General features: G+C 36.3%; 1 protein-coding gene across 16 annotated transcripts in view; it reads left to right on the top strand.

Moving 5' to 3' along the window:
- ankhd1 (ankyrin repeat and KH domain containing 1) overlaps nt 1-27,837 on the top strand; it is a 155,315-nt gene that overhangs the window by 81,807 nt on the left and 45,671 nt on the right. For 6 of the 16 annotated variants that reach the window (XM_072590799.1, XM_072590801.1, XM_072590796.1 and 3 more), the window contains 9 exons: nt 2,024-2,118; nt 2,610-2,847; nt 3,775-3,966; nt 5,030-5,139; nt 5,461-5,548; nt 8,892-9,040; nt 9,171-9,314; nt 13,240-13,342; nt 20,781-21,521. In XM_072590799.1, the coding sequence (XP_072446900.1) occupies nt 2,024-2,118; nt 2,610-2,847; nt 3,775-3,966; nt 5,030-5,139; nt 5,461-5,548; nt 8,892-9,040; nt 9,171-9,314; nt 13,240-13,342; nt 20,781-21,521 (1,860 nt within the window). The remainder of the gene's footprint in view (nt 1-2,023; nt 2,119-2,609; nt 2,848-3,774; nt 3,967-5,029; nt 5,140-5,460; nt 5,549-8,891; nt 9,041-9,170; nt 9,315-13,239; nt 13,343-20,780; nt 21,522-27,837) is intronic. The other 10 variants (XM_072590811.1, XM_072590803.1, XM_072590805.1 and 7 more) reach the window with 3 other exon arrangements.

The raw sequence follows: 27,837 nt of genomic DNA, 5'->3' as shown, positions 1-27,837 counted from the left end.
ATTACATCGGCTGGGGTTGTTTTCCTTAGAACAATGAAGACTGACATGGGACCTTAGAGATGTATCAGATTGAGGGTCACAGGGTAAATAGAAAGGTACTTTTGTCCATTTTGTTTAGATTAGATTAGATTCCCTACGGTGTGGAAACAGGCCGTTCGGCCGATCCAGTCCACACTGACTCTCCGAAGACTAATCCACCCAGACCCACTTCCCTTTGACGAGTTGACCTAACACTATGGGGCAATTTAGCATGACCAGTTCACCTGACCTGCACATCTTTGGACTGTGGGTGGAAACCAGAGCACCCGAAGGAAACCCACGCAGACACTGGGAGAATGTGCAAACTCCACACAGACAGTCACCCAGTGGAGGTGTCAGTAACCAGAGGTTTAACACTAAGGAGAGTTGGAGTGAATGTTTTTCACTGAGGCTAGTGGGAATCTGGAAGTCTATTGGGAAAAATGCTTGAGTCAGAAACAATTATAATGTTTAAGCAGTGCAGACGTTCCTCTATCTGTGAGGGTTCTGTTCCAAAAAAAAACTTAGTGAATGATGAATTTGAGAGTGTGAATCTTAATATCTTATGATAAAAATAGGGTTAGGTTCCCAGACTCCAAGATTATGACTTTTTGCCTATTATATTTGAGTTAAAATAACAAATGTTACCGACATTGTTAATACTTAAGTAGAATATGGTTTTGTAATGAAGAAAATGAAAATTAGCATGAAAAAATGTGTAGTACCTATACAGTCCAGTAGTCTAAGAGGCGGACTGTAACTAATGCAACATGGTCTACCCTATTGGCCACAAACATCCAGGGATGTTGATTAATTGGTTACTTATTTTTTTGGTGCAGATAGGCAAATTTGCAAAAAGCAATTTCATGGATACAGAAGAATGACTGTATTTATATATTCATTTATTTTGCCATAGCCTCCAGGGTTATGAGCCAAAGGCTGGAAAATTGAACTAATGTGACTAATTTTTACCGACTGGCTTGGGTATCTTGTGCTGTAAATATTGGAGTCTATTTACTTTGTAATTTAATGCATTAAATCCAAGTTTTGCCACTTAGAAAAGATACCCAAGCTAGCAGCAATTAGTATTGTGATGTTTAAATGAATGATGTAGTTGGTTTTCCTGAAGACTTCATTATGAAGAAAGATATCTCAATTAATTTGAAAGATTACCTGAACTCTATTACCTGATTAGCATTTCAGAGCAATTGGTATAGTGTGTAATTTTGTCTGATATACTTAATAAAACTTGAAAACATGAATATTGAGAAGTAGCTTTGAAATAGTTCCATAGTAACTCAAGTTTCTTTGAAACCTTGTGGTACCATTACATCCCTATTAACTAGGTGCTCCAATGCTACACTAAAAAGGCTTTCAAAGGGTAATTTCACTTTCTTTGAGCTATGTTGATGTCTTCAGAATTCATTAATTTTAGAGGAGGGAAGAGAAAATAAAGGTGATCTATATGTAGACTAGAAGAATATTGAAATACAATTCTAAGGTAAGATGTTTCTACAAGAGCAAAAAGGCTCATTTAATTTAGACTTTCTCCAAGACCTCACTCTCTTTAAAATGCTGTAATCTGACAAATGCACAGCGGATGCACTATTTGTTTGGCTTTAAGAACCCAAAAAGGGACAAGGGTACACCATACCACCTCTGGCTTTCTCCACTGTTCATTTAGATGACATTTGTTCAACTGCCTGAACTAAGTTTTCTTGCACCACTCTTCTTGATTTCTGAAAATTGAAAATCCAAAAATCTATCGGCTCTGTCAATATATTCAACAACTGAATAAAATACTGATTTCTGTGTTGGAAAGCTTCTAAGAATTCAATAAAATACCACTTTACATTCACAGTTTTGTAAAGAAAATTCATAGGTTTCTTTCCATCTGAAATTGAAAACTTAATACAACTTTATACATTTAAAAACTGTTGTAAATGTATTTAGGTGGTTACATGTCAAAATATGTTTTTATATCTTAACTTGATCTGTATCTCAGGACATTTGGAAATGGTACGGTTTCTTCTTGAAGCTGGTGCTGATCAGGAACACAAAACAGATGAGATGCATACTGCTTTAATGGAAGCATGTATGGTAAGTGTTATTATGCATCATTTCCTGTTCCTTGCAAAAGTGCTGCCCCAGTATTTTAAGATCTTGATTTGTTTCATTTTTCTTAGTCTAACAAATACAGTGTTAATTTGATATTGAGCAAACTTAATCATAGTGTATATTGGTGACTACTCATTGTCTGAGGGTAATACACCAATTTTCCCAAAATATTGGAATGAGTAAGTTATGATTTTCAAGATTTTGTTTCTTGCACGGTAACCTATTTCAGTTCTGGGGTGGATGTTCATGAATATTTGTATAGAAACCTGAGGATTTTTAAGTTAAAGATGAACTTTGTTTTTCATATATGGTTGATTGTACTGTGTTACACTTTTAATGTAAAGTAAATGCTTATTTTATTTGACTGTTCAGATTCATAACTGGATTTGAACTTGTTCTATGCTTTATATTAGAAAGGAATGTCCTGACTCTTTAAATGCATAAAGGTGCTGATAATGGACTTTGTTGAATAGGATGGCCATGTTGAAGTGGCTCGCCTCCTTTTGGATAGTGGTGCACAAGTAAACATGCCAGCTGATTCTTTTGAGTCTCCATTGACTCTTGCTGCTTGTGGTGGTCATGTGGAGTTAGCAGCTTTGCTCATAGAAAGAGGTGCAAACCTAGAAGAAGTCAATGATGAAGGATATACACCATTAATGGAAGCTTCACGAGAAGGTCATGAGGAAATGGTAGCATTGCTGCTTGCCCAGGGTATGAAATGTCCTGTGTTTAATTCTAAACATGATGAGAAGTAATTGACTTAGCTTTGGAGCTGTTGACTTTTTTTTTACTGAGCATGCATATTTCTTTGTTTTGTTAGTGTGTTTGAGCTTAGTACTACAGTTAAATAAATTCAACTTCTGGTGTCCTTTTTAATTTCACAGGCTTAATTATTCACCTATACATATCAGAAAATAGAAAATTACAATTGGCAAAGGCTGCTGTGCCAATATATAAATAGATTGGCCAGAGACCTTTTGTTGCAACTAATGGTTGACTGAGATTTTTTTGTCTGCTTGTGTTGCATGACTTCAGTCTCGGTTGACCTTGTTGAAACCATTTAAAACAAATCATCTTATGTCTCAAAATCAAGAGTTGCAAATAAAACAAACATATCTTCAGAGAATTCATAATTCTTATATTTGAATTGCCTTACTTTTATCTCACTAAATGCTGTACTTTGTTCCCATATCTATTAAAATAAGTTGAATCATTTTGAGTGAACACTTCTCAACTGTGTAGTTACTGTTGTGGATAGAAAAACAATCTGACTTAGCTCTTTGTGTGGCATGACAGGCAAAATCCTACAGCATTGAAATGTTGAAATGCTTTGTAATTACCCTTTTATTCCCCCACTGAGTTATTCTCTGAAATGGTCACCAGCTATGTTGCACTTCAAATGGGTTAATGCCTATGATGAAGCATTATACTAAGTCCTCTTGGACTAAATCAAAGACTTGTAACTCAGCTATTGTTTTCACTTAGTATTTGGATAGCTTAATGCTTTCAAACAAAACCTGAGAGCTTCATAATTAAGGTGGAAAATAACACTATTGCCAAGCCAGTGATAACTAAAATTATTGGAGCTTGGTTTAGCAAACTCTTCTTTAATTATAAATTGCTGCTTGGACTTTTTAGGAGCCAATATAAATGCACAAACCGAGGAAACCCAAGAGACAGCTCTGACTCTAGCTTGCTGTGGAGGCTTCTTGGAAGTTGCAGACTTTTTAATAAAGGCAGGAGCTGATATTGAATTGGGTTGCTCAACACCACTGATGGAGGCTGCTCAAGAAGGTCATCTTGAATTGGTCAAATATTTACTTGCAGCAGGTGTGTTCCTAATTCTGATATCCTAAATGAGGTTTTGCTGTTTTACTTTGCAATCAAAGAAATGCATGGCAGTTTAGAAGTTAATCAAAGTACTGCCATAAGTCAATGCAGTATGCAGCTTTTAATATCCTTTCGCAGTGTTGTGTGTATCTCTAATTCTCCACATGTCTAGCTGTACATACTAAGTGGCAAAATGTTGTTTTGTGGAGTAATGCCAGTTGTTAAATCAAATTTAAGTTTCAAAACTATAATATTCATCTCCTTTTAACATACATTAATCTCGCAATATAAGTAATTGTAATATAAGCGATATAAGTCTAGTACCTTCAGTCTCTTCACCCATACTGCAAACAGAGCACAAAAAATGCAGTGCTTTGTTAAGCACTTTTTTTCTTAACCTGATCACCAATAATGCAGAAAAAATATAATTAGGCTTTGTAATTTTTCCTGCTTGATTTTTTTTTTCCCTTTGGTGCTTATTTTAACTTTTTTTTAAAAAGTGTTTTGGATTAGTTTTCCTTTGATTTTAAACAAAAAAGCAGATTTTAACTTTGCAGTTCAGGTGAGATGAATATAATGTTAAATCCAAACAGACTTTTTAATTTGGGCACTAATTTTGGTAATTGCAAGTGTGGGTTCACAGATGACAAGAATTCCTTGCAATAAATTGTTTTCATTTCTTTGGAAGCTCAGTTACCTCAGTCACTAAAAGGTAAGCGCATTTAACATGTTGAAAGAATTCATTTTAATATTGGTGATAACCAACTCTTAAAAATTCTATTGGTAATGATGAAAAGTCATCAATTTCAAGTGGAGCGCTCAGAATGATCCATGAAGGTCTATTTGATACCAAGTGATCCAAGTCTTTTATTTGAGATAGAAATTGCACCCAGCATTTATAAATGTTTTACTTCTCTACTTTAATGAATTTTATACACTTAATTTTTCATTAAAATGTTATCTTAATGCAATGATAAGCCATAGATGTCTTTTTACGTATAAAATGTGTTCACTTTCATGTGCGTGTTGTATTTGAAATGTTAAGAGTTCTTGTTTCTGTTAGGAGCAAACGTACATGCCACTACAGCTACAGGGGATACAGCTTTAACATATGCCTGTGAAAATGGACACACTGATGTCGCTGATGTTCTTTTACAAGCAGGAGCTGATTTGGTAAGAATCACTATTTTGTGGCAGTATATTGCACCAGTTAACACGTGCAAATATGGTGGTTTCCATAACCACAATCGATATATATTTAAACCTTTTCAAGCAAGTATTCAATACTGTGATTTTAACTTATTTCAAATAATAATTTTTCTGCCTAGTTATGTAATACATTTATCAGGTTTTATATTGAAGCATGCTAGTAATTTTTAAATAAGATTTTGAATTTCACTGTGTACAATCTGATTAGAATTCTAGTTTTTGAATCCTTTCATTAGAACCCAAAACCACTTTTATGAGGTTGCAAAAGTTTTCTTCCTTTTTAAGGAACATGAATCTGAAGGTGGGAGGACACCCTTGATGAAAGCTGCAAGAGCCGGCCATTTGTGTACAGTACAGTTCCTTATTAGCAAAGGTGAGCCTTCATCTTTTGTCCTGTAAAATGTTTTAAAATGTTGCACTGCTCACAACTGTATAAACCTGAGATTATAATTGTTAATCCATGGTATGCACATTGTGTATGTTTGCACTCCACAAATTGATCATTGGGTTGATTTATTGGGCAAAGCCTGAGAGCAGTCCAAAGACTAAAGACCCTCCAAGGAACAAAATTTTGCCACTCCATCTTAAACGGGAGACCTCTTATTTCTGAACACATTATTCCTTCAATGTTTCTAGTCCTTTGGAATCTGCAACTGTCAAGCACCCTTCAAATCTTCTGTTTCAGCAAGTACGTATCTTGCTTTTCTAAAGCTCCAATTAGTATAGCATCAATCTGCTCAACCTATCCTACCAAGCCATTGCAATAAAAGCTAGCATTCACTTGTATTCATAATTGCTGTACCAGCACACAATCTTGTGGTGATTTATATGCAAGGCCACCCTGTGCTACTGCATTCTGTAGTCTCTCAATGTAAATAAGTTGTTTATCTGTTGATCCTGCCAAAGTGGACAAGTTCACATTTTCCAACCGTATACACTCTGAAATGTTTGCTCGCACTCTTAATATGTCTTTTTATTAAATTTTAGAGAATATGGGTATCACTTGCTAGGCAAGAATTTATTGACTATCTCTAATGTGTAGAAGGTGGTGACGGGCTACTTGAATCACTGCAACCTTCATAATGTAGGGACACCACAGCGCTGCTAGCTAGTGAGTTTGACCTGGCAACAGTGAAGAGATGTGAATACATTTCCAAGTCCAGATGGTTTGTGACTTGAGGAACCTGCATGTAGTGATGTGGTCATGCAGCAGCTGGCTTAGTCTTTCTAAGCTGGAGAGGTCATTGGAAAATGCAGTTCAAGAAGCCTGATGAGTTACTGTAGTGCATCTTGTAGTTAGCATACAGTGCTATCGTTGAGCATTGATGGTGAAAGAACGAAATGTTGAAGCTGATGGATCGAGTGCCAGCCAATTGTTCTATATGATGTCAAACTACTTGAGTGTAATTAGAGCTGCATTCATCCAAACAAAGCAATAAGTTTTTTCACCACACTGCTAACTTGTACCTTATTGATCATTCACAGGCATTGGGAAGACAGGTGGAGATTTGGTCACTGCAGGGTGACCAAGATGTTGATCAAAATGTCATTGATTGGCAAGTGGAGATGGTTTCTCTTGTTAGAAATGGCAATTGTCGGCACTTGTGTGGCGTGAGCATTACTTGCTACTTAGTCCAAATGTCGATGTTGTTCAGGATCTGATAAATATGGCCATGAGCTGTTTCAGTAGTTAAGTAGTTATGAATGCCTTTGAGCATTATGCAATCATTGAATATCCTGAATTCTGATCTTATGGTGGAGGGAAGGTCTTTGAAGAAATGCTTCAAACATTACCCTGAGAAGCTCCTGTTATGTAGATCTGTGACTGAGACGATTGACCTCCATCAAAGATCTTCCTTTCTGCTAGGTATGACTCCAGCCAGTGGAGATTTCTTTCCTGATTTCCATTGGCTCCAGATTTCCTAGGGTTGCTTTGTGCTGTACTCTCGTTAAATGCAGCATGATGTTGACTCAGTTACACTCACCTCTGGTGTTCAGCTCTTTGTTCAGGTTTGGACCAAGGCTATGATGACCAGCAACTGATAAGTCCGGTTAAACCCAAACTGAGTGACATTGAGTCAGTTATTTCTTTATATTTTGCATGCTTGATAGTGCCATTGATAGCCCCTTTCTTCCCTCTGTGATAATTGGCCAGAGTGGATTCATATGGCTTTTTGTAGGCTGTTTATTGCTGGGCAGTTTTCCAAATTAAGTCAGAGCAGCTTGGCTCATGGAATGGCAAGTTTTTGAGCAGATCTTCAGTACTGTGTCTAGAATCTTGTCAGGGCCTACAGTGTTTGTAGTATACAGTGTCTTCAGCTTTTTCTTGACATCTTGTGGGCAGAAAGGCCTCTTCTGTGCTGTACGACTGACTGTATGAATTGAAATGACTGAAGACTGGTATTTGTGATGCTTGAGACCTCAGAAGGCCAAGATAGACCATACATTCGGCACTTCTGGCTGAAGATGGATGCAAATACTTGAATCTCTCACCCAGTTATTGAGGATGGGAATATTTGTGGGGCTTTCACTTACTATTTAATTGACCACTACCAATCTTGGCTGGGTGTTTTCGGATCGGTTGTGCAATTACTTAGCCCTATCTGTTGGAAGCTATTTCCATTGTTCAGTGTGCAGGTAGTCCAGGTTGACACCTCAATTTTAGGTATACCTTTGCATACTTCATGGCATGAGAGTTGATCCCCTGGCTTTGCTGGGAGTACAGTGACAAATTTACTGAGCCATCAAGTGTTGAATGCAGTTCTACTGACCACTCAGTGCTTCGGATTGCCAGATTTGCCTTCCTAGAGGATATTAGTGAGCCAGGTAGGTTTTTAGGATTAATCACTGTCGATGATAACATGATCAATATTAGGTTAACTTTTAATTCCATTTGAGTTCATATTTCACTGTTTGTCATGTTGAGATTTGAAGCCCAGGCTTCTGGATTACTAGTCAAGTGACATTACCACTATACACCACTGTCACTGCCACCCCCCAGGTTTGACTTTTTGTATCTGCCTTTCAATTGGTTTCCTGCTGCCTTTTATATCAGCAAATTTGGCTACAGCGCCTTCAACTAAGTTGTAAATGTCAATTATAAATAGAGACCTAAGCAATGATTCCTGTTGCATGGCATTAATTGAGTTTGCCAAATTGAATCCTGATCCTTTGTTTCCTGTCAGTAAACCAATCCTCTATCCGTGCTCATGTGTCACCTCCAAACACTATTGAGCTGCTATCTTGTGTAGTAATGTATTATAGCATTTCAACAAATACCTTTTGCAATGCAAGCACACTATATCTGATTCTCCTTTACTCACTTTGTTGTTTCATCCTCAAAAACACATTTATTAATTCTGATTTATCCTTCAAAAAATTCCTCTTGACTCTTGCTCGTAATATGGTTTTCTAATTGTAATCTGCTACATTTTTGCATAGTCTCCTCAGTCCTTTGAAGCAATGATGACACATTGCATTATTCGCTTTGAATTTAGTGGATCTACTAGAGGTATGTAGCCAAAAGGAGGATCTGTAGATGTGGTTTTCCCTTTCTTCATCCTTCCTGTAGCATCACAATATAAGTTTTTAATTGAATATCTGAAATATTAGAAGTTATTGTACCCTAACTGAAGGGTGTTCATAGTAATACTAAAACTAATGCAAAATATGTAGTTTGCAATACAGTCAAGACCCAGTTGTTTCACACCAACTAGGCTTTAACTTTGTCTTTTCAGGAGCGAATGTCAACAGAGCTACAGCTAACAATGACCATACAGTGGTCTCATTAGCATGTGCAGGAGGACACCTCGCAGTTGTTGAACTCCTTTTGGCACATGGAGCAGATCCAACACATCGATTAAAGGTATTGAAAAGTTGCTGCACAAGTCATTTTTGTAAGACTGTAATTGATGTAACACTTGAATAAAGCAAATATCATTCTAGAAAATTCCTTTTCTGAGAAAGGATAGCTATCTTAATTTTGTGTTTCTTAGGATGGTTCCACCATGCTCATAGAAGCTGCTAAAGGAGGCCATACAAATGTGGTTTCGTACTTGTTAGACTACCCAAACAACATCCTGCCTGTGCCAGGACCAGATGTGGCTCAGCTCACACCACCTTCACATGACCAATCTCAGGTGAGTTTTTCTGTTATTTCTGATTTGCAGCACCTCACCAAAATTTTTGACATTAACTTTAATTCAGATCAATGTGTAAGCCTGTGATCTGTTTTTCAAACACACACATGCAGACTTGGGAGGCTAGAAATTTTAGTTGAATAGTTGGTTATATTTCTACAGGCAAGTTTGCAGTTCATTCTAACTATCATCTGTGTTAACTTAGTTTTGTAAATGGAGTAAATCAAATACCCTCTTAATCAAGCATACTGGTAGAAGCTTACTGGAGGTGAGGGACTTTAATTACATACAAAATCTGGGAAATTCAGAATTGTTCTTCTTGGACCAGGACAGTTTAAGATGGAATTCAAACAGTGTTGCATAAGAAGAAACCTATTTGCAGTGCAGAAGTATTAGTAGCCACAGTATACAGATTTAAACTGGCAAATAAAGCAGATGTGATGTGATGAAAATTTTGTGCCATGAGTTATGAAAGAGTAGTGGAAGCAAATTTATTCAAAATAGTTAAAAGAGAATTGGATAAATACTTGAAAGCAAGAAAAGAAACAAGGAGAGCAGAATGTTGGAACTAAATAGGCAGCTTTTTAAAAGAGTTGGCACAAATGTGTTTGACACTGTGACCACCATCTGTGTGCCATACTGTTCTAAGATTTTATGAATTGAAGTGAAAATATAACTTAAATGATGAATAACAGAAACAAACTGGATTCAGTCTAGTAAAGAGACAAAGAAGCTTTCAGCTAGGCACCTAAATATGTTCTAGGCATTTCTCCATAAATACCGCATTATGGATCAATATAAACAGTTAAAGTCCATCTGTACATTGCTAAATCCACTTCTTCACCTAGTGAAACTTATTGTTGTGCTTTAAAACTTTGATAAAGAGATGGACAAACAGACCTGCAACAGTGACAAGAAAGAAAAGTTGTAGTGCTAAACTCAATGATTATTGCTCGATTAAGCATGTGTTGTTGAACTGCATTGATGTCCATTGAACACTAATGCAGACTGTACATCTTTAAAACTTTAAATAGTGACTTCATTCAGAAGGTTATATTAAACTGTATGGGGTAATTGCAATAAAGTTTCTTGTGGAACTGTTATAGAGCATGATGAAGCCTTTTAATGGAATGACTACAGAAAAAGGCCAATCTTAATTCACGTTCAACAGAGGAAGTGAACAATAATCTTGGATTATTCTCAAAGCAAATGAAGTTGAGGGGAAATTTGTAGAAGTGAATAAAATTGTTTTGGGAATAACTTTATTAACTTAATCATTCAACCATCAGAATGCAAATTCATAGTTTTTGGGCAAGCTATGCAAGGTGCATAAACTTTCTTGAGCACTAAGTAGTAATTAACCAGAACTCTACCTGCAGGGTGTTGGTAACAGATACCATTCATCATTTCAAAAGGACTTGAAGCTTTGTGTTAAAGGGTTAGAACAGAGGAATGTGATCAACTGGGTAGCTCCATAGTGAATTGACATGGATATGATGAGCCAGGTAGTGCCGCCTTTGTTACAAGTGACTGCCTCATTCATCAATAAGATGTACAGGAACTCCTTTGGAATAAAGGGAGATATACTTGGCATTGGAGAACCACCCTTCTCTTTAAGGGCTTGGCACTGATACAGACTCAAGAATTTTGTCCACATACTCTGTTGGTATATTTTAATATCTTCAGGAGTAGGAAGTGCTCTTGATGTTGGACTGAAAGGTCATGGTTTGTGATAACTCTTAAGTCATTGCAGCTTCATGTCAAAAACCAGCTGCTGTTTTTGTCTGTGACATTAGCCATTGCTTTCCATGTTCTTAAAATGACAAGGCCTACCTCTTGCATGTGCTGTCTTCCTGGATGGGTTAGAAACATTTAACACTTGTGCATTGCAAAGTTGCCCTTCCACTGAGTCATGGTCATCAGCTGGATTCCTCCTGTGGTAATAACCATAAAATCTTGAGACCTGAATGTTGCTCAGTGATGAATTCTGCTATATCTTTTACATCATTTGTCTCTATCTTGATGTGAGGTAAGCAGTGGGGAGAATACCGGCTACCAAGAAATGTAGACAGGTTAAGTAAGGGAGCATTGACAGGTAGAGTATACCATAGTCAAGTGTCAAGTTATTTTGGTTGCGTGAAGAGAAAAGCAGATTTTTTAAAAGTTGTGCATCTTGTAAATGTGGATCTATGAGTTCTATGGATGTGCACAAGGAATGCACAGTGGTATGTAGCTACAGCAAGCAATTATAAAGTATAGTGACATTACTGAGTTTGCAAGTGCAGAAATAAAGATATTTTGTTACAATTGTATAAGATATTGGTGATAGCAGACCTAAAATACGGTTGCAGTTTTATTTTTCATTTTTTAAGGAATTGCTATAAATGTGTTTTGGAGACAGAGTGGTAAAGTTTCACTAAACTGATGACTGGCTGAGGTGATGCCCTATAATGGGCTGAGTAAATTGGGCCTATATATTCTGAAGTTTAGAAGACTTGAGAGGCAGCCTTTTTGAAACAGGAGTTTATGAGCTATTATCTTGATATAGAAGCAGATTATGTCTGTTGAGGAATCAAGAACATTAGGTCATAATCTCAAGTTTAATGACCAATCATCTGAAGATTTCTTCCTTTCTTATGAATCACTGGAATTTTCTAGCTCCCTACATATTTAGATCCTTCATCGTTGCATAATCTTAAATTTGGGATAGGCAGCTTTTGGTACAGTGGAATCAAGGGCAGTGTACTAGAAAATGGAATTAAAGCCCCAAATTAAGCCATAATCATACTGAATTGTGTTCAATAATGGAGGAGGTTGATGAATGTAATATGACTGCTGTGGACTTTGAATAAGACATTGGATATTGGTGAAGTTTGACATTGGACTGCTTGGCAAAATTCAAACCTGCAGGATTAGGAGGGCAAAGATTCTGCAGGCACATAATTGACCAAGGGACATAAAACACAATGTTATGGTCTGTATTTTGTTTTCAAACTGAAAAGAAAGGTTTCCTCCTGGGTCAATGTTAAGACCACTACTCTTTTAGATGTAAATTAATAAAGTTGACTATGCAGAGGAAAATTTCAATATTTGCAGCTCACATGGAGTTCGGAAGTAATGGCACAGTGGACAATAACAGATTCGGGACAATGTTGTAGATGACAATTGATGTAATTTATTAGGGAAAAATAAAGCAATATAAGCTAAATGATACAGTTTAAAAGAAACAAATCTCAGGAGCGCATGCATACAAGTATGTTAAGTGCAGGACAAGCTGAGAAGATAGTTTAAATACTTGGGAAGTCTGTTTGGTTTTAAAAATTGTGACATAGGATGTGAAAGCCAAAGGGTAAAAATATAATTTTTTGTCCCACATCTCTGGCTGAAGTACGCTACTCAATTCTCAGCACTAAATGTTAGGATTGATGTTAATGGAGAAAGTCAGAGGGCATTTATTAGATTGGTTCCATTACATTGAGAAACTGAAGATAAGGGATTATTCCCTTGGAACAGGGAAGGTTAGCAAAGTTTTGATCGAAAAGTTCAAAAGCATTAGGTGACAGGTGGATCATTAACCAAAGATTGCAGATTTAAGGTAATTAACGAGAATCGGAAGAGATTAATTTTATGATCTGCATGCAGTAGTTGAAAGGTGGCGAAAGAAAACTCATTGTTAATTTGAAAGTGAAATAGAGAAGTACTTGATGGGTAAAAATTTCCAGGGCTATGGAGTGCACAGGAATGGGACTAGCACATACAACTGTTTTGTAGGAGAAATTCTTTGTTTTTATGCCTGTAGGTTTGAATAAAAATTTAGTATTTCAATTTGAATAAAAGTTATAACTGAAACTAGGTGTCATTTAAGGGCATGAGTATGAGACTTTGACTACTGTGTTCTTGGTCTTCAATGAATTGTATTTCTTAGGTTCCCAGAGTACCAGTACAAGCACTTGCCATGGTTGTTCCACCCCAGGAGCCTGACCAGTCTCCAGCCAATGTTGGAGCTACGCTTTCTGTCATTAATAAAGGTGAGATTCTTTTGTTTGTTTTTTATTGGTTAAAGGAGGAAGTTGATGTGCTTTCCAGTGGATTAAGTGTATAGTTTCCTGCCAACTTCTGTCTCTTAGACAACCTGACCCTCAAAGAAACCACACTGAAGGAACATGTAGGAAGTAAAAGTGATACCTGTAACGAGTCTATTTACTTCTTGTAATTTAAGCACATGGTTTCAGGAGGCAAGTTTAGTTTTCAGTTTCAATTTTCTTTGCATGATTTGTTTAAAACCCCTATGTGTAACTAACAGTTCAGATATTATTTGTGTCCCTTGAAAATAAAATTACTTACTTGTGATAATAGTTTCCTAGATTTTTAACTGATCATCAATTTCATATCTAATTCCAAAAGGTACAATATAGGGGCAAAAGTTTTAATGGTAGTGGAGTTTAATGTGAGGAATGTCAGCTTGTTTTGTGTTGAGGGGATAGGAAATTGACTATTTTGAGAATAACATGCCCTTGATAGTTAAGTAGTAGTTATAATTTGAGTTCAAAGTGAAATCAAAAATACTCAAGCTCAACGTTGCTTCTGTCACTGCAATGAGGCTCTTTGGGTCATTATATAATGTTCTTGGGAAGTCCATGGAATAATCAAAGTATTGGCTTATGAGCAATATATAGTGTAGTTTACTTCCTATGCAATTAGTATTCCAAAACTGAGTGCACCAATATTGTATTCATAGATTGTCAGAAGAATTCTTACCTAGAACCTTGTTCAGTTTCCATGATGAAGCAGGAAACGATGGGAGTACGACCCTATGTCTTTTCAAGTTTATTCAAGATTCCTAATGAAGGTAGTTAAGAGACTCACTAAACTTCATCCAATTAGGAGACAAGTATATCTTAAGGCAGCATGGTGGCTCAGTGGTTAGCACTGCTGTCTCAAAGCACCAGGGACCCCTATTCACTTCCAGCTTTGAGCGGTTCTGTGTGGCATTCGCACGTTATCCTGGTGTCTGCGTGGGTTTCCTCTGGATGCTCTAGTTTCCTCCCATAGTCCAACGATGTGCAGGTCAGGTGGATTGGCCATGCTAAGTTGCCAATAGTATCCAGAAATGTGTATATTAGGGTTACAGGAATAGAGAAAGGGGGATGAGTTTGGGTGGGATGCTCTTTGGAGAGGCAGTGTGGACTTATTGGGCCGAATGGCCTGTTTCAATAGAAATTCTATGATTCTACTGTCCATCACATGCAGTCTCGCTGTCAATGTCATTTAAATTAATGGGATACCTGAGGGTGTTGCAGGCACTTGTGGAAGAAAGCTTTTTAAGAAGTTGATCTCCCATGACGATGACATCTGTTTTCCTCCTTCTTGTTCTTCTTCCTCCTTCTCCTCCCCCCACCCCCAGAAAAAATGATGCTTATGTCAAACCATGGGTTAACCAGCAGACAATTTCATTAGATGTCTTAGAGCAGTGTTAGGACTTGTGAGGTGACTGTCCTATTTACTTTTTGACCTGCACACAGAGCACTAGATACCATCTTCGTGTGGATTGTGTTGAGTATTGGATTTTGTTTTGGCCTCAAACTCCTGTTGTTAGTAAGGGAAAATGGATTCTGAGGTGTGAACAGGAAGTTTTCCTTCATGTGTTTAGGTCCTGAGATTACTAAAACCTTTCCTCTAATCCACTTGAGAGATCTAGAAATGATGTTTAGAGTTGATTTGTGAAACAAAGGAAACATAGTTGTAAGGAAGGAGGCTCTGGCCTACTTTCAGCATTTTGGCGGGGGGGGGGGGGGGGGGGGGGGCATCCTTGTTGCAGATAGGGTCTCTGAGGCCTAGATTGAGCAACTGATGAAAGTCTGATCTATCGTATTCAGTTTAGATGTCTACAATATCAAAATGCTACGTATATTGCTGCTGTCCTATATAGTTACTTCAACATGCTGAAACCCAGTGGCTGCAGCTGAGGTGGAAACTGAAACCTCCCCGTTATCAATAACTTGATTCGTGTGTTGAAGAAAATTTTAATTGCCTCATTTTGGTTTGGCATTCATTTTCATATGATCACCTGTGAAGCGCTTTGGAACATTTCATCACATTTGAAGATGTACATTTTTAAGATCCTGATGAGGATAGTTGATAGAAAGTGTTGCACTAAAGTAGAGTATAAGACTTCACTTGCGTCTAAGATTTATACCCAGTATGGTTTATATTACAGAGAAACGAGCAGTTTTCACTGAAGCTCCACACCTCAGTCTGAGGCATGGTGGTTTTTTCACAATCTGAAAAGCAGCAGTAGCACATACCAGTTTTACTGTTCTTCATGCTGCTTCTGATATTGGCAGTTGTATATGCTGTCCTCAAATCTGTGCCTGTCAGCTAGTGATTAAGACAATCCTCCTTTGGAAGGCTTTATGGAATATAAGTAAGATCTTTGTCTCCAATATGATCAGGGAAAAATGGAAAAGAATCAACCTTCCAAGACTCAGTTTTATGCCAAAACCTGTCTTGATTGCTGAGACACCTCGAAGTGGGCAGGAAATGGAGGGAAGAATTGTGGGAAGGCAGGCATTCTGTATGATGAAACACATTGCAAATGTTGCCCTAATTTTAGTGTTTCTCACATGACATCGGAGAGAAATATAATGTGCTGGAATATAACTAGAAAGATCACATGGCACTAGCAGAGTATACAGCTGAACTTCAGTGGTTAGGTTAGACAAAAGGAGGAGACGGTCTCTTGGCTTATCCTAAACTTCTCCCACAGGACTGTTAGATAATTGTGATCATTCCTTGTAGGGATGTGATCAGCTATGTTACCTGTGTAAATTTCATAAGAGTAAGATTTAGAGCCATAATCCTGGTGATGAGTGTCTGTCAAGGTATCCAGTGATTAAAAAGGAATTTTTTTGTGGTTAACTCAGTCCTAATAAAATTGTATGATAAACTGTCAAATGCAGCAATGTAGCATTCCTCAATAGTTTTTAGTGTATGAAACCAGGTGAAGATATGCTTAGTTTTTTCAAGTAAAAGGGAATGCTATTTTATAAAATAGTAAGTGGATATTAGTATTTAGAGACATCTTAAGGCTAGCTACTGCTGAATTGACATGCCTTACTATCTGAGGACTACTCTTTACGTTCTGCAGTGACCTTCTCCTATCCTCATTTGTATTTGAAGATATTTACCAACCAGGAGTTCCTGAGATGTGAGGGCTTGAAGACACTTGAGCAATTTCATTGGTGATCTGAACAGTGATCTCAGATCATTTGGTGGAACTGTTCCAGATAACTCCATACTATATTTAAACACTTTCTTCTGTAATTGAGGATGCTTAGTGTGTAAAGCACTTCCACGAGTGCATCAGCTGGAATTATAAGCCAATGTATGGTCTGAGAGATATACTGTTGCAGTGCCTGTTGACCTTAGTAATTGGCCTTTTCTTGGAATGCAAAATACTTTGTTGCATACGCATTTTCAAATAAGTTGAGCAGTGATCATTAAGGGCCCACTGTAGTGCACAGCTCAATGTAGCCTACCTTTTTTTCTTTTATTATTGATACATAATTTGTTTACAAATGTTCCCGGAGACTACATTAACCGAAATTCCTTTTTCAAATTGGTGGTTTAAACATCTGTTGGAAGGATGAGCCATACAGCTGCAAAACACCTAATTTTGATTTAGACTCATTAATGATGTGAGTACAGTTAACTGCTGTGCTTATGTAAAAAGTATATTTAATAGTAATTCAAATATTTTGTTAGGATCTTCTATGGGAATGTGAAAATTGCTCCCCCTGATCTAACCACAATGGCTACGCTTTAACTAGAAACCAATCGTATCAATTACAGTTTAAGACTTGGGTCCCTAAAACTCTTGGGCTACCTTCCTCTTGTAATACTCACATTAAGTGGTCCCATTTCCTTAGGTGTAGCAATACCAAACAAAACCATTTGGTGATCCAGTTCAAAACAAACACACGAAATTGAGATCGGGTTTGTCTCCTTCATGTGATCTATGATTTGAAACTGATGGCGCTATCTATCTAATACAGTTCTTCACAAGTAACTGTTCACATTGCAGTTTTGACTGTTCAAATCATGAGCAATGATGAACAAATTTTCCCTTTGTTACTGAAGAGTTTCCTGTTTTTTAAAAAAATAAACCAAACTGTTTCCTGTTCTATAAATTAAGTGACAGAGGTTTAAATAAATTTAGCTATAAATTACATGAAATTTACTATAATAAATTCAGCATTATATGTTTAGCAACCTAATGTACTGATCACACATTTGGCATTGTAACACCACTAATTTAGTTACATAAAAGTTTAGTTGTGTTTGATTTTGATGTATAATAAGCTGGTGATTGGATTAGGTGAGGTATTTAAATTTTAAACATTTTTCCATAAAAGATGACCAAAGAAAACTGCTCATTTCTTGGTTAACAATTAATTTAAAACATCTCGCTCGCATTTAATGTTAAATTTTCATATAATAGTGTTGACATAATGAGTTAGTTGGCCACTTTACTTTTTAATGTCATTTTGTGTTTATAAGACTTTTTTTACATCTTGTACTATTACTTCCTTTACAGTAAACATTGTATGATTGACACTCCAAGCAATGTTTTAGCTTTCAAACCAATTAATTAACACTTCTCAAATATTATTTCTACAGCCATGTCCTGTTCTTTAACTGCATTTATGTAAAACTAGTTAATTCTGGGGGAAAATGTTGATTGGGAATTTGTATTGGTACAGCTGTTAGTGAAAATATTAAGTCATTACAGTGGACAACTTATGGATCGTTTAATATGTTGAGTATTGTAGTTACAAAACATTGTTTCAAAAATCCACTTTTCATGTAAAATGTAGAATTCCTGCAACATTAACATAGTTTAAATGTGGAAACCAGCTTTGCTACATGATTGAAATCCGCTCATCTTGAAGTTTTGATTCATTGTGTCAAATTTGAGGGGTGTCGTCTGCATGAAGCTGTGCCAATCTTTTCATTTGTGTGAATATTGCATAAAAATGTCATCTCATTTTTATGCAATGTAGTGGCAAATGATGCATTATTGTTTGCACACTCAAACAAAAGATCTGTCAAATGCTTTTACATGACCTTTGTGTCTGTCTTAAAAGTTTACACTGATATTTTTATCAGCCGGAACATTTCCATGTTTGATTAAAAATAAGAAGTTAGAAATTTGTTCACTTTGGGTCAGGCCATCCGATGATGGCATTAAGTCTTAAACCCGCATAAGCAGACAGTTAGTGTCTTTGTCTCTAATCAAATATTTTAAAACAGTTTTTTTTTCAGGCAATTGAGTTTTGTCAGTTCTTTTTTTTGTATTAACAAAAAATGAAACTTAACAGAATAATTCCTAATTGGATTTAAAAGTTTGAGGGTTCCTTTCTGCTTGAACATCCTAGTTCAATAAGTTAATGGATTGTTTTAAATTTCTAACGTGCCTACATTTGTATTAATTTTAAATTTAATGCAAGCAGAAAACTGAAGCTTCAGTAATTTTTTTTCTCTCAGTTGCCTTCTGTACTATTTGGCTTTTTTGAGATTGCTGTCATATAAGGTATACTTGCATAGTACTGGTGGACTCATTTGCCAGGCTTATTTCACTTTTTAAAAATAATTATACAGTATATGCATGGATACTTTTCAGAGATAAAAGCTGAATATATTTTTAACCTTCATTATTGACTAAAGTTTCTTATCTGAAAATTGTTTCTACCATATTTAATCAATTTTTGCTTTTTTAGAAGAGGATGGTAGTTTCATGGGTTCAGGTTTACTGTGCTGTTTTTTTCCCAAGTAACAATTTTTGTGAGCATAAAAGACATCTTGCATTTCAGTTGTACCTTAGTGTAGTTAAATTTCCCAAGCTGCTTCACAGGAGCATTGTGAAACACAAATTTGACAGCCACATAAGAAAATATTAGGACAGTTGATCTAAAGCTTTTAAGCAATATGTTTTAACAAATGCCTTAAAGATTGGAGAGGCAGAGATGAGGAAGGAATTTGAGCTGAGAGTGAAGAGATCTGTAGGAATGGTTGCCAATAGTGGAGTAACTAGAATCAAGACAATCCAAGAGGCTGGAATTAGAAGATTGTTGGCCTGAATAGGTTGCTGAGATAAAAATTAGTGAGGCCATGAAAGAATCTTGGGTTGGAAACTAATGTAGGCACAAAATCCGATGTGAGTTAGGATAAAGATGAAGGTAGGAATATCAATATGCTCTTTTCCTTCGTGATCGAAGATGAGCTTCATCCTATCCAAGTCTAATGTTTACTTGATAACCAGGATCACTGATGAGGACAGCTACTACATATGTATTTCCCCACCCCCCCCCCCCCCCCCCCCCACCCCCTTCCCCAGCCTAAGTCCTGAGATAGTGGATAATGTTCCTGCTACTCCAGCTAAGATCACCCACTCTTTTTTTTTAAAAAAAACAATAGAGGTTATGCTTGACACACTATTTGATATTAGCACAGATATTATTGCATGAAACTATGGAACATCAAAGGAAATTCACTTGTCTTGAAATAGTATAATGTGATTTAATTCAGTGACACAAATATTTATATATTTGTACATCACTATCTTCTCTTTCCATGTGGCATCAACATATGGAGAATACTGAAAATTGATAATATCCAAAATATATTTGATTTCTATTGTAGAAGTCTTTTAAAGAAATCTAGAAAAGCAAGAATATTTTTTCCAAATCATTACATAATATAAATCTTATTTTGATGGATAATTATAATTTATCTAGTGGCTAATTTGGTTTACCAACTCAAATCAAAATTAAAATGGAAATTGGGAAATTTCAAGTTTGTCATTGGCACAGGTTTCTTCAGGTAACAACTTTTAGTTGCATTGGTTATCTCTTATTGGACAGAAATGGTCCCAAGTGTAAATGTGCTTCAGAAAATTTGATTTCCTACTGATGCCATATTTGGCAGCTTTTTACTTTTTCCTATGAGCCAAGATTAGTTTGATTCTGTTAACTGTTATTACTGGAAATTCTAATTTTATATAGGTGTAGCATTCAAACATCAGAATGAATAATCATTTAAAATGATATTAATAATACTACATTTTTAAAAAGTCTTAATATTGCAGTCATCTTACTATTTTTTGCATTTTCCCACTAAATCCAAGCTTAACATTTTCTAGAAATATCATGATGGGAGACTGTTTTGTATAATGTTTTTCCTTTTCCTCTTGCACTGAGACAAAAATCATGGCAAATAATTTCAGATACCTTGCAAAACTGATATCTGGAATGCAAATACTTTAGATTGAACAAAGCAAATATAGAATAGTTTATGTTCAGTGCTAGACTGAATAAAAGCCACAAAGTGGTGAAAAGTTTACACTGGTTTCACATGGGTAAGTAATTTTTGCATGGCATTTTTTTCAAACATTTTTCGTGTGCTTAGGTACATCCAAGCAGAAGTCCAGTCCCCTGCAGGTAGCGGAACAGGATGTCCAGCCCTTCCACGAATACCAGCCTTTAGAATGCATTGTGGAAGAGACGGAAGGCAAGCTGACAGAGCTGGGACAAAGAATTAACGCAATTGAGAAGGCACAATTGAAGTCACTAGAGTTGATTCAGGGAGACACTTTAACCAAAGACAAGATAGAAGAACTTAAAAAAAGCAGAGAAGAGCAAGTCCAGAAGAAGAAAAAGATTTTGAAAGAGCTGCAAAAAGTTGAAAGGGAATTGCAGCTGAAAACTCAGCAGCAGTTTACCAAAGAGTACTTGGAAGCCAAGGGTCAACAGCAGACACTTCAGCTCCAGCAACAACAGCAGCAATGTCCACATGGAGGACTGTTCCCTCAGGTGGGGACTGGTGACTGTCTGCCGGAGGAAGACTTTTCAAAGTTGCCTCAGGTGGACACCATCTTGCACAGAGATGGCCAGCAGCAGCCACCTGCAACCCAAATGGGGTTTGTTCCTATCCAACCTTTAGCAACTCAAGTGTCTCCAAACTTTACTAGTTCTGTTTATCCTATCACTAATGTACCTGATCTACAGCGAGTAATTGTGAACCAGCCTTTGTTAGGACAGGCACAACTTGCTGGACTTGGACAGGGACTCTTAGCTCAAGCACCTGATGGATTAATGGTTGCAACTCCAGCGCAGACGCTAACTGACACTCTTGATGACATCATGGCAGGTGGGTTCAGAATTGGTCAACTTTACCTTTTTACCTTTGCTCATACCTACTAGCTTTTAGGTACAAATGGACTTTTTGTTAGATCCATTGATAAACAACTATAGTTTAACAGCACACTAATGCTTTAATGAAACTACTGTAATAGTAAGGCTGCATAAACCAACTAACTAATACCTTTCAAATTAATTCTTGATATTTGAACTATATATACTGAAAGTGCAGAGGAAATAATCATCTGAAAGAGAAAGTAAGACTCATGTTTTGAGTGATTCTTGTTCACAATTGAATAGTCCTAATGGAGGTTAATCTTCTCCAGTTGGCTTATTTTTCTGTCAGATGCTTGTTTACATGGCTGTGCATTTTTAGCACATTTTTAACTTCAGATTTCCATAAGCTTCATGTAATATTTCCTTGTAATTTTATTAATGCTTCGTCTCTTTAAATGAAAAATAAAATGGGCTTGCAGATAAGGGATAAACACATTTGAAATTAAGTTCAAACATTATACATTTAGCTTTAAGACATAATCAGAACTTTTATTGCTCAAAGTTGGCCTGTTTTGTCAATCAGATGTGTTAATGCATGGGTCAGAATCTCAATTTTTCACATTTGTTCTGCCCTTAACCTTTTTTGCAAATGATTAATAACTCGTCTATCAAATGTTATTGACCTTTGTCATACAGTGGTTTAAATCACATCAAGCTAAAACAAATAACTTGGGTAGTTTTATCTTGGTTTTATCACTGCAAAGCCAGTACCACTTTGATGTGAAAAATCAGAAGTCCAGATCCACCTATAGTTAAGCAACCACTTCCAAATGATGATTTTATACCTATGGCTTTGCTCCATTTGCAATCTGATTGCCACAGTACAAAAAATACCAATAATAGATAATAAAAGAAATAACTTCCAAATAATTTCAGCCTACCAATCTTGTTTACATTTACATGAAGTAGCTGTTACAAATAGTTGTCCTTTCCTTTACTAAAAGTGAACAGTGAAGTTCTTTTACATTAAGACAGCAGTTCAGCATAATTGCAGTGCTTCCAGTAAGAGTTCAAAATCAAAAACGATAGACATTAAGAAACTAGTACTGACCTTCCTATTTCAAATTCCGGCTGTGTTTCAAAGATTTTTGTAACATGTTGCCATTCTCCAGTCAAAATACTTTATCCTTTAGAATATGAACCAAAGTGATTTGAACTCAACTTCACAAGTATCTCTGTGTATGATAGAAAACGGTTTACTTTTCTAAAATGGGCATCACTTTAAATGTTTAATCTTGAATCAGCCTCATCTTAGACTTTTCTTGGGAATTTAAATTTGTCACCTGATAGAATATCTTTTTTGAAAATGATAATACAGCTATTTTGTTGACTCTGGTGAATACTTGCTGTATTTAAGGTGTTGAATTTATTTATTGGAGATGTCAAAGGCTAGCGTATGGTCTTAGTGATGGTTTGTATTTATCATGATAAATCCTATTTATGAAATTTTGCACCAACAAGAGGATTGAAATAAAACAAGTTAAAGGGGATATTAATTACAATCATAGATCCCATCTTTCAAGTATTTTGTTAATTTGAAGTGGTTAAACAAATGTAAAGGAAATGGGTAGTCACAGTGGTACACTTTATTTTGCAATTTCAAAACTGGTTTTCTGCTTGATTTTATTTGATATTTAGTGAACTATTTAAATTAGCCTGAGGTGTAAAATTTGGCTTGCAATTTCAAATATGATCAATTGACATTTTTGAAAAACTAGTATAGTTTTCATAACTGATTTGTTTTTCATATTCAGTTGGATTTTCTCTTCATAGTGTATAATTGAGATTTGATCTTATTGAATTTCTTAGCTGTTAACTAGGTGTTGGTAGATGTTTGCATTTTAAAACTACGCTGTTGCTGCAGTGGTATACTGCAATAGTGGCATCTAGTGGTGGTGTTATGATACCTTAGTATTATATTGGAAATCTGCTGCAAGTAAAATCCCTTTCATAATTAAATCTTAAAGCAACCTGACACCTTGAGAGCAACACTTTGACTTTGGCTTTTTTCTGTTGTAATTTTAAGTAATTTGTTTTGTGTGCTAAATACATTGTGAATCCATTAATTTGGACTTTGAAGTTGTCACTTAGTGGGTTATCAGTTTTTAAATATTCAAATGTTTTGACTTAAAACTGAATTATGCTGTATACAAATCTTGGCATGAATAGCAGTTGAATTTTAACAATTAACTTCTTGCCCCTGTAGGTGGAGGGATTCTCACTTGAAAGTATTTGTCCTCTTGATTACCTCATATAGCTAACAGAGTTGAAACCAGCAATGAAAAGTTGCCTTAAGGACTCTGCCTTGTGTTAAGGTAGAATGCTGTACAAATGTGTTTTTCCTTTTAATTGTTCTGATTACTTAGCTGAATTTATCTCCTCATAGAAATCAGCAGTTTGCATTGAAAAGTTTCTGCAAAGCCTCTCTCCATTCTCTACTAGTTCTGTTCCTTAGCCTTGACATTGGAAGAGCACTCACTACTTGGCCAGTGTGATACTTCCAGTGCTACTCATTCTCCCATTTTGAAATGAGATTGCTGAATTTAGGTATAGTTTTATGCTGTGCTTCATGCTGACTCAGTTTGAGCAGAATCAAGTCAGGTTAATTTCACTCAGGACTATTAATGTGAACTGTCAAAAGAGCTTTTCCACCTATCAGTCTTCAGCTGGTCCCATTCTAAAGGTTGAAAGTTAAGATTTTAATAACTCTGCTGTTCTCATATTTGCCTATACCATTACTATTCAAGGAGTAAAACTGGGGCCCAATTGTGCAAATATTATAAGAACCTGGTGCTATGCTGAACTATTACTTATGGTTTTCAAATCTTTGTGATGCATTTTAACACCCTTTTTTTTGTCTCTCTGAATCTCTCAAATTGCACGTTCTTCTAAAATGAACTGTTGTTTTTGCAGCAGTGTTTTGCCTGGAAACTGAAATTAAATTTGCCAGTATTCTGCCACTTGGTTGCTGTTGTGTGTTTTGCTAGAAAATGCATGTTTGAGTATTATCTGAGAACGCGATGTCCAGGTGTGATTATCCCTATGTCGTTTGTGTAATCTGTTTGGTCTTGTGTATGAAGAATGGTCACTTGACTGAAAATTCAGAATATTTAAAGTAAATGAGCTGGTAGATGACATCCAAAATGGGAAGGACAAGGGTCTGTTGCAAAAGAACAAAAATAAAACTTAACTGTTTTAATATGTAGCAATTGAGTGGCGACCCTTTTAGATCAACAGCCTTTTTGTTGTGCAAGGTGGTAACTTTGCAACAATATAAATGCATCCTGGGTCATATACTCTCCTAAATCAGAAAAGGTAATATCCGTCCTCCAAAGGAAATGATCTTAAATAATTTTAGTGCACTCTGATAGAAATAGAATGCTACTGAAATGATGTTTGAACGGGACCAGGCAAACAGACTCTAAATCAGTTTTTAACCCTGCAGTTCCAGAAGGCCTAGGGTCTGTGGGTCCCAACTTGAACACCATCTTCCTGTCACCGAGCTGGAGTATTAAGTTTTTTTGTTCAGTTGCTATTTTTTTCCTGTTCTGGTCAATACAAAGGAGCTTAGATTATCCACAGGGCACAGGCAGGGAGTATTTTGTCTGGTTAATTGAATGTCGGTTAACCTAGTTTAACCAAGCATCGAACCTTGCAATCTTGCCAGATAATTGGATATTCAGATAATGTAAAGCTGAATAATTGAGGTTCCTTTGCATTTATCTCCAATGATGCCAAAACGATCTGTAGTTACTTGTTGTTTATAGGAGAATTTGTGTAAATTGGCTGTTGTGTAGCATTTTCTAACAGTAACTAAGTTTCAAAAAAGTGTGCTTTCAACATTTATTCCTAATGTTTGCGATCTTTCATGGAAAGCTGAGAAGGTAATTTAGTTCTTTTAACTTGCAAATGAGCTTTCTTTTTAACTTCACATGTCTAATCTTTTATTAATGAGATTCTTGCCATCAGCAGACTTTTTGGAAAAAAATGATTAAGATTTTTTTCAGTTTGTAGTAATTATGCACTTTACGCATAAATCTGCTATCAGCAGCAACTGTTAAAACAAATATTTTCACATACTACTTCTGCTGAGAACACGACAGGAAAAACATGTACATATGTGAGATTTGAAGCATTTAATTCTGAAAAGCACTGCAAAATGTTTTTGGAGCCTTTATTGTAACTGTGCTTTGTCCTGGGTCTGTGAATGCCCAGCTCAATCATTTCCAATTGCACCATCTTTTTTTAATAAATAAATCTTGGTTTTTTGACCACTTTTGTGACTATTTGTTAATCACCTAGTGTGAAGATGTTTGCACCAGGCCAGCAGGGCCAGCATTGAAATTTTCATTTGCTTCGTTTACAAGTTTTCTTTTGGCCAAGGAAGCTTAGTTTAGGAAGCCATTTCTTATAGTATTTTCCCCTCCACCGTCATTGATTGGAATCAACCTCGACACATTACACATTCTCCAAGGGTTATGGATTACTAGCCTTGCATGACAATGAGCACATGTGTAGGATAAATGGGAGAATTATACAATTTCAGCTTGAATTTCTGGAGATTTGAATTCACCTGATACAGCAGCATTATCCCACTGTCAATCTGCATTATTGGTGTTGGCATTACTTGAACAAGTGTTGAATTAACAATCATCTCTATATCTCTTTCAACTCATTGACCTCCTCTAATAGTATATTCTGTCCCATCTTCACTTCAGTTATGCATTGCCTTGCACTTGGCTCTATTGAGCTTCTCTGGTCTCAATTCTCTGTGGCATTGAATTCTTTCTAACATCTCCACTGCTTCATTGCTTAGTGTCATCTGCATGTTTAACGGCTGTTGTAATTAGTCACCAGTACAGGAAACGTGAGGGATCCTGCTACCAGCTGTGGTGTATTGTATTTCCCTACTCAATCTTGTAATCTAGCTCCCTTTTATAACTGCACTTCAGTTTGCTCATAGCTTGTAATCTATTCAGTGGCTTAATTTGTACAAGTGTCTCTTATGTAGTCCTTTATTGGAGACCTCTTGAAGTCCAGGAACTTTGTTATATGTTTTTTCATTTCACCTTCCTCATAGCTGGCTGGACAAGTTTGTATCCTAAAAAAACCTCTTGCATTATGCTAAATTTGCCGAAATTAGCAACTGTGAATAATTTGCATAATGAGGCATGAATCAACAAGAATACTAATTCTTAGCTCTTGGTACCTTTGTTGTGGAAATGCACACTTGACCATCTAGAATTAGATATGTTGGGACTCACCTGTAAAGCTCTGCATGATCAACTAGTCATGATGGTGCATGTTATTCTGGATAAGATGACAAAAAGAATTGGCAATGTCCTGTTGAAGCAAAGGACTTCAAAATGTGGAACATTTTTGGGAGGAGAGCCTTGATGGGCATTTTCTACATGTTAATACACTAATTCAAACACAGCAGCCAATTTACAGAACAAAAAAACTCTCCTACCATAAATAAAAGTGAAATGGCAGTTGCTTTTAGTTTAAAGGCAATTTTGCAAGCAAGTAATGCTGTTTCCTATGTGGACAGGAAGTTGGGTAAGTTTAGCATCTCATTTAAAAGGTTGCATTTCCAACTCCTGTAGCTCTTTAGTGTCTGGGTGACTTGGTACCTAGATTATCTGCTTAAATCCTGGAGTATATAAACCTTGCATCAAGTGTATTATTAACTGAGCTGAATTGGAACTACCCATATATGATTTTGTGTGACTGCCTTAAAAATTAAGGGGAGAAAATTAGGGAAATAAAAGGAAAAAGCCAAGTTCATTCCCATAATTTAAATGCTTCTCCCCTCCCAAAAAAAAACAAGTCCAGGCATACTGTTTCTGGAAACCTATTTTCCTGGGGCAATATTGCTCCAAATTGCTGAAATCTTGATGCCTTAAGTGACCATTCTTCTTGTCTGGTGATGAATATTGGCATGATGTTTGACCACAGGCAGCAACAAAATCCTGAATTCACTATCTAGAAGGTATATCCTATTGCCAGGTAATGATCAAAAATGGGAATGATAGTTGTTTTAGCTTTACTCGACGTTAAGCTGTTTATTATCTATTGCCCTGCCCCAATATGTTGAAGCATTAAGGTATCATTGTAGTGCTTCCAGCAAGTATGTATCTGAACTTTGTAAAGACTACAGTGAAAATTAGTGCCATTTTGTCTTTATAGTCCACGAAATTGTCCGTCAGTCTACTGAATCATTGGGATCCCATTTTTTCAATTTGTAAATTGTACAGCTAAATGTTGAA

Source organism: Chiloscyllium punctatum, chromosome 20, assembly GCF_047496795.1.
Source record: "Chiloscyllium punctatum isolate Juve2018m chromosome 20, sChiPun1.3, whole genome shotgun sequence".
NCBI lineage: Eukaryota > Metazoa > Chordata > Chondrichthyes > Orectolobiformes > Hemiscylliidae > Chiloscyllium > Chiloscyllium punctatum.
The sequence above is the reverse complement of the archived record's forward strand: the minus strand, read 5'-3'. Positions and strand labels throughout refer to the sequence as shown.